This window comes from Ovis canadensis, chromosome 9 (assembly GCF_042477335.2).
Source record: "Ovis canadensis isolate MfBH-ARS-UI-01 breed Bighorn chromosome 9, ARS-UI_OviCan_v2, whole genome shotgun sequence".
Taxonomy (NCBI): domain Eukaryota; kingdom Metazoa; phylum Chordata; class Mammalia; order Artiodactyla; family Bovidae; genus Ovis; species Ovis canadensis.
Window position 1 is genome coordinate 13,830,396 of NC_091253.1, and position 10,866 is coordinate 13,841,261.

General features: G+C 36.5%; 1 protein-coding gene across 3 annotated transcripts in view; it reads right to left on the reverse strand.

The window, feature by feature from the left end:
* The window catches only part of FAM135A (family with sequence similarity 135 member A), a 140,183-nt gene extending 129,631 nt beyond the window's left edge, over nucleotides 1–10,552 (reverse strand). For all 3 annotated transcript variants that reach the window (XM_069599487.2, XM_069599484.2, XM_069599480.2), the window contains exons 1-2: nucleotides 10,463–10,552; nucleotides 8,927–9,042 (exon numbers count right to left, since the gene is read on the reverse strand). Coding sequence is in view for 2 of the 3 variants with exons in the window: in XM_069599484.2 (XP_069455585.1) it covers nucleotides 8,927–9,003 (77 nt within the window). In the remaining variant the exon portion in view is untranslated. The remainder of the gene's footprint in view (nucleotides 1–8,926; nucleotides 9,043–10,462) is intronic.
* Nucleotides 10,553–10,866: the final 314 nt, after the last annotated feature.

Sequence of the window (10,866 nt, forward strand, 5' to 3'; positions counted from 1 at the left end):
TGATGCAATAAGTCATTTCAGTCAAGTCTGACTCTCTGCAATCCCATGGACTCCAACCAGGCTCCTCTGTCCATGGAATTCTCTAGGCAAGAATACTGAAGAGTGGGTTGCCATTTCTTTCGCCAATCATTTCCCTTCATAACGATAAAAGCTTCAATTCATCAAGTAAGAATTTTTAATTTGTAGGCATTTGTTCTCAAAACATGGGATATTTAAAATCCAAAAGTCTACCTTTACACAGGAAAACTTAAAACTATTTTGAGTTTTATGGTCACAATAATTTTAAATGTTTGTATTTGTCATCTTATTCTATAGTTTTTGATGTTACTGATGTTTTCCATTCTTTGCTTTGCTATGTTAATGCTGGTTAGCCTGCTTACTTTTTTTCCCCAATAACCACATTTAACCTTTAATTTCACTAGAAAGCAATTAAGTTTTTCAGAAACATTAGTATACAGGTATAAGATTTTATAGAAATACATTTTTTAAAATTGTGCTTTACATTTAGATAAGATGCCGAATTTAACAATTACTTTCCTACCATCTTTCTCCTTTTCCATTTTATTAATAACTCTAGAAAGCCAATTCAATAATCTGTTCAAAATGAGCAAAATTTAAAGAACCCTAAGATTTAACTTAACAAATGTATTATTTGACTTATTTTATCATTTTAATATGTTTCAAAGCCAATTCCCTATTACAACTTCCTTAGAGTTCTAAATTTTTACTCCCTCTCCTGTTGTTCAGAACATATCACAAGTAATATATTCAAAAAGAGTAAATAAAGAGTATATTTTCTAAGATGCAGAATTTTCTTAGAATATCTTCCTACAGTTACTAAAGACAGAATACTGTGGTCACTGTATTTTTCCTGAAGGGGATATTGTGTTATTGTAGGATCATGAGTAATTTTAAGAAAAAAGTTTGAGTAGATTCATATTTCTTTTTAGGTAAAATCTTTTGAAACCGGATACCTAGAGAACTCTTTTAATTTTTGAAATGCAAACTTTTTACCACAATATGTTAACATTTAAAATCTATCCTTTAATATTGTCAAGAAAATAAAGGGCTCACTTGTCGTCTCAAAAAAGTTTTTATTAAGATCAGGAAAGATTTATTCTTGTTTATTACTGAGCTGAATTTGTTGGTTACCTGTTTGAGAACATCTTGTTGTTTACAGGTGGAACTCTCATAAAATCCATACAGATAGTCCCTGGGTTAAATATTTGATCCATAAATAAATTCATCTTTGTGTAAACTGTTTCATAATTTAATTATTTGCAGTAATATGGGAACATTAAATTTGAATTTGTGAGTACACAAACTCATAAGTTTCATGTTTCTCCTCCCACAGGTGTTTGTTTGCATTGCATGAAAGTCATTTATGGTTTGATTTTCGTGTAGACATTTCTTATAATAAAAACTGTCCTTTAATGGAAAGATTTCCTTCTAGTTAGTTGACAACATTAACATTACACTATTTTTCTGTTTTCCATATTTTTTTCACAGTTCACAATTTAATTTTTCTGTTTATTTATACTCCAAACACAGGTCAATCAAGGCCAGTACTGGCTAATTTTGGGGATCCCAATCACTATCAAATTGTTATGATTCTTCAAAGAATGCAGATGTCCTGTTTCACACAGGTCACAAATGGCAGACCTATACCATGGCATCACTTTTTAAAAATGAGATAGGACACAACAATGAGAGAAATCTAAAGATTTAGAAATAGTCTAATAACTGATGCAAACTGCTTTTGAGAAAACTAACTTTCTGACTATAGAGTGGCTGATTCATTAATATGAAAAACTGATTAACTTCTTATAGAATATTCTCAGTTCTTATACCTTACTGAAAAAACAGACAATTTTAGACACTTTCGAAGGCCTTGAAGAAAACTTGAGGTGGTTTCTTGTGAGTCCCAATCAGTACCACTTAATCATAAGTCCCCAATTTTTGAAATTTACACAACATATACATGACATTATAGGCAAGGGATTATCTTTTCCAAGGTTGTAATCAATGTCAGTAATCCAAAGAAATCAGCATGCAATTTTCTCTTTTGGCTGACAGTCATTTTAAAATCAAACTATAAACTTCTCATGAGTTTAACAACCTCAGAATCATAAATGGAAAGGAGTTAAGATTTATTTAGTTCAGAGCATTTAAAGACTGTTGTATGGAATCTAGTTTCTAGGGTTCCACAAACCTTTCCTAAGAGGATTTCAGTTCCACTATCTTGCGATGTTACTACAATTTAAGAAAACAATTCTAAGTCCATATCCTTGTTCTTCTTTATTTCCAGATCATAATATATTACTCATCTTGCAGTAATATAGCTTATGACAAGGAAATGGTGTAGGACTGAATGGGAAAAGCAGTTGTAGCTACAGGTATGTAATTAAACTGGTTTAGGAGAACCTATATACTAAAGAAAATAAAAAACAACAGTATTACTATCAACATTGTTTCAACTATCACACACTAGTTTCCCTTACTTGCTTTATGCTGATTACAGACTATCCCCAAAACACCTGCAAACAAATTGATAACATCTCACTTGCTTTTCAAAAGACTGTTACAACATGTTAACACTTTGTCATGGTTCTCACACTTGCTAAATATTTGAGAATACCTAATGCTAGTCCCAGTTTGCCAAGTGGTGCTAGTGGTAAAGACTCTGCCTGCCAATGTAGGAGACGTAAGAGATGTGGGTTCGATCCCTGGGTTGGGGCGATCCCTTGGAGGAGGGTATGGTACCCTCCTCCAGTATTCTTGCCTAGAGAATCCAATGCCGGAGAGCCTGGGGGGCTACAGTTCATGGGGTCGCAAAGAGTCAGACATGACTATAGCAACTTAGCACCATGCACGCATGCAAGGCTAGTCCATTTGCCTCCTTCTGAAATGAATTAAACTCAACTTCATTCTAGAAGCCATTCACTAATTCTAAAGCTGTGTTCTTTAAACTGTGGTATGTACACAGGTGCATCTTCGTGACATGTTATCAATCTGCAGTGAAATAAAGTAAATCAACCCTATCTCAGAGCACACAATTTTAGTTAGTCCTTTTTTTTTCTTTAAGCAAGACTTTCTCATTGAAGAAAGCAGTGCATTAATTTACATTTTGGCAAAAGTATTTCACCTTTTCTTGAATTAGTAACAAACTGTGCAGATGACTATGACAGATAGCAATATCCTAACGAATTCCAGGAAAAGAATGTTCTAATAATTTTGCAGTGGTCTCCAAAGAGAGGAAATTTCCCCTCCAGTTTAACACCTAACTTTAGTTGTTATATCTTCAATTTAATCCCACTTTCATATCCTTTATGCTGCTGAGAGCAGATGTCCAAACAACAATCTTCCACGTATATTTAAAAAGCAAAATTTCCTCTCCACTTTAAGCCCTTTTAAGAAATGAATTTTGAAAGAGTCATTTGGGAAGACCACCATCTTGAAATCATATACTGCTAGTAAATAAACTCAAAACAAGTTAATTATACTGAGCTCTCACAGCACTCATTTATAAGACATATATCCACATACCATTAAATAACATCAAATTTATAATCAATGCTTTAGAGTCTCATTTTGTTTTCAAGAGTTTACAATCTACTGTATTTTAAAAAAGAAAGAACAGATTAAAATGAAAATAAAGGCAGTTTTTCTTTATATTGTTAGTATCTTGACGATTTATTTACCATTTAGGACACAATGATGTAATTACAGAAAAAAACAGACCTAATCAGATGTCACATGTTCTCTCTCTGTGCCTGCCTGGAGTTTCAGTTCAGTTCAGTTGCTCAGTTGTGTCTGACTCTTTGCGACCCCATGAATCACAGCACGCCAGGCCTACCTGTCCATCACCAACTCCTGGAGTTCACTCAGACTCATGTCCATTGAGCCGGTGATGCCATCCAGCCATCTCATCCTCTGTCGTCCCCTTCTCCTCCTGCCCCCAATCCCTCCCAGCATCTGAGTCTTTTCCAATGAGTCAACTCTTCACATGAGGTGGCCAAAGTATTGGGAATTTCAGCTTTAGCATCAGTCCTTCCAAAGAACACCCAGGACTGATCTCCTTTAGTATGGACTGGATGGATCTCCTTGCAGTCCGAGGGACTCTCAAGAGTCTTCTCCAACACCACAGCTCAAAAGCATCAATTCTTCGGCACTCAGCTTTCTTCACAGTCCAACTCTCACATCCATACATGACTACTGGAAAAACCACAGCCTTGACTAGACAGACCTTAGTCGGCAAAGTAATATCTCTGCTTTTTAATATGCTATCTAGGTTGGTCATAAGTTTCCTTCCAAGGAGTAAGCGTCTTTTAATTTCATGGCTGCAATCACCATCTGCAGTGATTTTGGAACCCCCAAAAAACAAAGTCTGACACTGTTTCCACTGTTTCCCCATCTATTTGCCATGAAGTGATGGGACCAGATACCATGATCTTCGTTGTCTGAATGTTGAGCTTTAAGCCAACTTTTTCACTCTCCTCTTTCACTTTCATCAAGAGGCTCTTTAGTTCCTCTTCACTTTCTGCCATAAGGGTGGTGTCATGTGCATATCTGAGGTTACTGATATTTCTCCCAGCAATCTTGATTCCATCTTGTGCTTCTTCCGGCCCAGCGTTTCTCATGACGTACTCTGCATATAAGTTAAATAAGCAGGTGGCTAACTGCTTTCTTATCGTGTAAAAACAGTGGCAAAATTAAACACTCAGCCCTAGGGATGTGCAGGACAGGTACTGTCACCAAACATGCACAAATAGTGTTTATTCACACTTCACTTCCATTTAGTTCCTGCTGGGCTATGTGACTCCAGTGCTATTCAGGTATTGATGTTACTTTTAAAACACTGAAGTAAAATACTCCACAGGACTGCAGGCAGATCTCATTTTATCACATTTCAGTTACTGCACCTTGTGGATCATGTGTTTTTTACGAATTGAAGTTTTGTGGTAACTCTGTGCTGAGCAGCCTATTGGTGCCATTTTCCCAACAGCATTTGCTCACTTTGTGTCTCTGTGCCACAGAAACTGTGGTAATTTTCACAAAATTTCACTTTCATTGCTATTATATTTGCTATGGTGATTTGTGATAGGTAGTCTTTGACGTGACTACTGCAAAAAGATTATGCTTCACCAAAAGCTCAGATGATGGTTAGCATTTTCTAGCATTAAGGTACTTTTTACTTACAGTATGTACATTGTATTTTTAGACGTAACAGACTACAGTTTAGTATAAACATCACGTTTATATGCACTGAGCAACCACACGTGACTTCACGTGACTTCATTGTTATACCCACTTTCCTGCGGTATTCAGAACCTGAACCTGCAGTATTTCTGAGGTCTGCCTCCATTTCATTACTTGAATTTTTAAGTTTCTTATCTCAGTCTCCTAAAAAGTCATTTCACATACAGAACATAAACTGGAAAAGACATATTTTATTTCCTAGCATTTAAATATAAATTTAGATAAATGTATCTGTTTATATACCAAAGCTGACAGTTACTTAACAGCAAACACAAGCTCCAAGTTAACTGACTTATATGGCAAAGGCAGTAAAGGCTCAATAAGAAGCATAAAGAAAAGATTTAAAAGGTAGGAACTAATTAAATCAGAATAGAAAAAAGACTAAATTATATCCTTGAAAACATTCTTACAAATAAACAAGTAATATATCTAAAAACAATAAGCCTCTAATTTCTAGATTTTTCAAAGATCAGTAACTACATTCTTCAAGAGTCCTCAATGGATGTGGAAACTAGACTGCAGAATAACAAAAAATAAATGAAAGCAGCAATCATACATGCTATGCTTATGATGGCTGACAGTAAGATGGAAGAGCAATTCACTTAGACCGTATTTCCAGTTCCATATCTTCAATTATGAACTGTCTCTACTTGGATCTTACCTCACACCCAACCTAACAAAATGAACCAACCTTAAATTCCACACTACGATCCCTTGTAACTTCATTATGTACATCAGTATCACTAATATTGTCCAAGTCAATGTGATGCAAAACTTCAGCATTATCATTTAAATTTTTTATTAAAAATTCCAAATTTGTAAAAAGTAGAGCAGTGAACTCAACCCCCACTGCCCATTTTCCACCAATGAAAAAGATTTTGCCATATATGATTCATATGCAAATTTTTTCTTTGCTGAGCTATTTCAAAGTAATCCTCGACATCATTAAAGACATACCTCCACATACATATTTTTTAATGTTTTTTCTGTCTCTGTAATATCCTCCACATGGAATCAGTCATTAAATCCTACTCTTAATAACCTCATAGCTCAGGTGGTAAAGAATCCACCTGCAATGCAGAAGACCCCGGTTTGATTCCTGGGTCAGGAAGACCCATTGGAGAAGGGATAGGCTACCCACTCCAGTATTCTTGGCTTTCCCTGGTGGCTCAACTGGTAAAGAATCCACCTGCAAGGCAAGAGACCTGGGTTTGATCCCTGAGTTGGGAAGATCTCCTGGAGAAGGGAAAGGCTACCCACTCCAGTATTCTGGCCTGGAGAATTCTACGGACTGTGTAGTCCATGGAGTGACAAAGAGTCAGACACAACTAAGCAACTTTCACTTTCACTTAATAACCTCAAAAGGTCTCACAGAAATCAATAACAATCCCCAAAAAATATTAAAATATGTGGGAGACTGACTTTTAAAGGTCCTCAATTTTTTTTTTCACCCATCCTCGTATCCATGCCTCTCACAGTAAGATTCTCAACAACAAGTGGGTTGGAGGTCCCCATCCCTTTGGGCTGGCCTGACCACTTGTTTTAGGCAGTATGCTGTGGCAGAGAAGACAGTGAGCTAGTGCCAAGCCTAGGTCTTTTTGTAAGGTTTCTCTGTCTCTCTGGACTCCTGCCTCCTCGGTGATAACAACACTGCAGAATGACAGGTGACAGAGCAGAGCTGAGTGCACCCAGGTGAGTCCGTTCTATACCACACAGCTCCCTGCCAGCCGACTGTGAGTGAGCCCAGCCAACCCAGATCAGCACAACCATCCAGCTGGTCCACACATCTGTGAACTGAAATAAATGTTTACCATTGTGATGCCACTGAGGCTTTGGGTTTTTTGTTAGCTGCATTACTGTGGTAATAAATAACTAATACAGAAATTGGTACTAATAAAAACAAAATACATGTCATTGACTTTGGGACCAAAATAGTAGTTACAGTTACAAAGGCAAGAAAAATAATGAGGAAACTATATGAAACTTAAAAAAACAGTGACCCATGTTTTGCAGTGATAAATTTTTGGTGACTATGCTTTCAAACAATAACTTAAAAGAAGTTAGACTGTATCTAAAAGAAACTTTTTGGCTTGAGCAAGCTAATTTTCTGGCAGAATGCTGAAAATGTCACTTGGTTGCTCTGAGTCAAGTACAATAAGGTTCTGCAAGAAAGAGATGAGCTAAAGAAACACCTGGTCATTTTATAAGCTGAATCTAGAGAAAACAGAGAGGAATCAAGACTTCCTGGTTTGGAAAATAAAACTTCATACAAAGATCTAACCAAGGGTGTAGCTGTAAATCCCTTTCTTAAGATCTCCAAAAGAGCTAAGGGCAGTGTCTAAGTAGACATTTTCAGCCTGACAAACGGCTTTCAGGAAGTTCAAATGCAGGATCCCACAGAATTCTGATCTCCACACAGTAGTGATTCATCTAGAGAGCAGTCATGTCTCACTAAACAACTGTGGGTATGGGTTTCAGAGCATGGAATCAACCATACCAGACACGCAGAATTCCCATCAAGTTTTACAGAGGTTTCACTGGCCAAAGAGCTCCCAGCCAAGCCCTGGGAAGGCTCTGTGTCAGTGCGGGTCCCTGCACCTTCTGGTTGCTCTCCTGGATGGCCCCTCTGCCAGGGGGGCAACCCAGGCTGTTCTGCTGATGGGTGAGAGACCATGTGGAGCAGACCACAGCTGTTTTTGTTTTTTCAACAAGATGGCAAAGCCGAATAAACAATCAACAATAGGATTATTTATTTCATCATCTCCCCAGTCATGGCCCCACCACTACCATCCCCAGCGTAGAGACTCAGGTTTATGTCCTGAGATATTATGAGCCCCTCTACCCTGTCCCTGGGCCTCTGTTTCTTCTGCTGGACCATCCATTCAGTATCATCATGCTCTCCATATGCCAGTAAGTACTAACTGTAATAATGGTGACCATGTCATCCGTTCTTAGAAACCACCAGTGGCTACCCCAATCCCTGGTATCAACTCTTCTCCAGACAACAAAAGCCCTTCACAACATAACCTCTCCTCTGCTGTCTTTTCTTCTGCAGTTCTACCAGAAAATATCCAGCCTCTCAGGACTCTAAAATAACATGCTCATTCTTGTTTCTAGGACTGGATTCACAATGTTTTCTCCCACCAAGAGGGTCTTTCACCTTTCCCTCTTCTTATCACTCTTATCCATGCTTTGACCCTATCCCCCTGTCATGGGCCTTTCCTGATATGCTAGCCCAGAAAGAGGTCTTTCGCTTCTGATTCCTAGAGCACTTTCTATACATACTTTTTAAAGACTCATCATTTTGTATTCCTACTCAGCTATTCTGTGTATGTATATTGTGTGTGTATATTCCGCTTTTTTGAAAGCCCACACACTGTCATCTTTTAAAAAAGCAGAAATGAAATCTTTCTTATCAATTTTCAGTGAAGTCCTTGCAATGCTCAGCACAAATTCATAAACATAAGTTAAATATATCCAGAATCTTCATTAAATCCATAGGAATAATACTCATTTATTTAGAAATAACATTTCACTAAGAAAATCCTTGAACATAGCTCATTGTTTTCTTTATATATGCTCAAACAAAAGTATGTACTTAAATTTAAATGAAAACTGTACAATTTATCTTATGCAAAATACATAATTTTCACATTAAAATACAAACCCTCTCTGAAATAAATCCACATTGTAGAACTTGTTTAGCTCCACGGAGAATTCTACCATTGCTTGAACTTCAGTCATTTTCAGTTTATACTCAGAAGACAAATCTGGTAACAGCACCTTGGTTAAAGTAGGGGAAAAAAAATCATGAGAAGCACAAAAAAATGCCAACTTACAAAATCACTAACACTAAACATATTTCAGAGTATGATACACAGGCAGGAAATAAATATGAAGACAATTCATTTAGTGCTCCTAACTTAGCATGATCTGACTGTACAGAACCAGAATCTATACGTATGTACTCACTATACATATGTACTAAGGAAATACTAAATAGCACTACCCTAGAAGATCTGCCCTGTTTGAATGCTTTTCTAAGATTTGTTTCTCTTTGTGACAACTATGTGATAATAAATAACACAGCAAATTGTTAAAAGTAACTCTGTACTTTATCATAGGTAAAAAGTAACTTTTTAAGAGAAAAATTAAGTTACCTAATTATTCTCTTCTAGTTCTACACTGCACTTCACATAAAGGCAACTCAGAGTCAAAAAAAGAATTGGCATTCTTTAATTCCCATTTAAACTTATGAAGCCTTTTCTCTGTCAGGTGAAGTTCTTAAATGACTGCTCATTTTTTAATTAAAAACAATTTTCCCTTCATTACGAAAGTCTAAAGTGTTCATTTTCAAGAGGTCAAAAGAGAGAGACAAGCAAAAAAGAAAACATTTATAATTCTATCCATTGAAATACATACTTGGTATATATTCTTTATATGTGTGTGTATTTGTACAATTTCTATAAAAGTAGGATCAAATTATGTATACATTTAATTTAATCTGCTTATTTCATTTATTTTTACCAATATCTATGTTAATAACTATTATACTGTGATATTATAATTTAAACAATCTCCTATTGTTAGGTTTCAATAGTTTCCATCTTCACACCATTTCAAAAAGCATCACTGCAATCATCCTTATCAATAATACATACTTTAAAAAGCAATTTGATGTAGTAAGAAAGTGTCGAAAGACAGTTCTGAGAGTCCTTATGTTTCTGCACGTCTTGCAAGCAGAGACACTAACTGCCTTTATTTCAGACTATTTTTCAAGGACACGTTTAGCAGAGCATCAGGAATCAGGGACAGTGTCTCATACTGGAGCTAAGGGCAAATCTTTTTACTGTCCCGTGTGATAAAGTCTCCTCTGAGGCATAAATCAGCAGGCTCACTGTCCCTCACGAAAGATTCAGGTACCTCAGCTCAGGCGTCCTCTCATGTAACACAAACTACTCTGATGCAGGCTGCCTCGTACTCTAGCCACTGCTACTGCCCCACATACAAACTGTCCTTTTCTCTGACCCAGGAGGAGTCTTGAGTCTTCTGCTGACATCCGTGGTGCTTGGGAAGGCTAACTTGTTATTTGCAGGTGGGATAATATTGACCCTTCGCATTTCTTAAAACAGTTCTTCATCGAAATCTAGCAAATATTTTGATCTATTATGAATTAAATGCAAAAGAAATGCCATAGTCTTACCTCTGCTGATCAAAACTTCATTTTAATATCATTAAATAACCAATGCTGCACTTCCAGTTAGTGATTCTTGCTAAAATAATAGTGTTCCCCCTATGAGAAAGAAAAAATAACATCTCAAACAAAATAGGAGACATGCAAATGTCCATTTTAAGGAAACCTATGCTTTTTTAGTTACTTAGTACTTTCAATTTATCCAAAAGATCCATATCCTCCATAAGGCTTAGGAATAAGGGTTAGAGATTTGTTTTCATTCAGTTTCACACATCAATAGTAACTATTATCTTTGTTATGATTCACTTGTGTACACTTCAAAGTACAATAATAAATAGAGGAGTATTTTCTTAGTTCAGTGGTTCAGAAACAATCCTCATGAAATACCCAAAACAGTATATGCTTTTCACTTT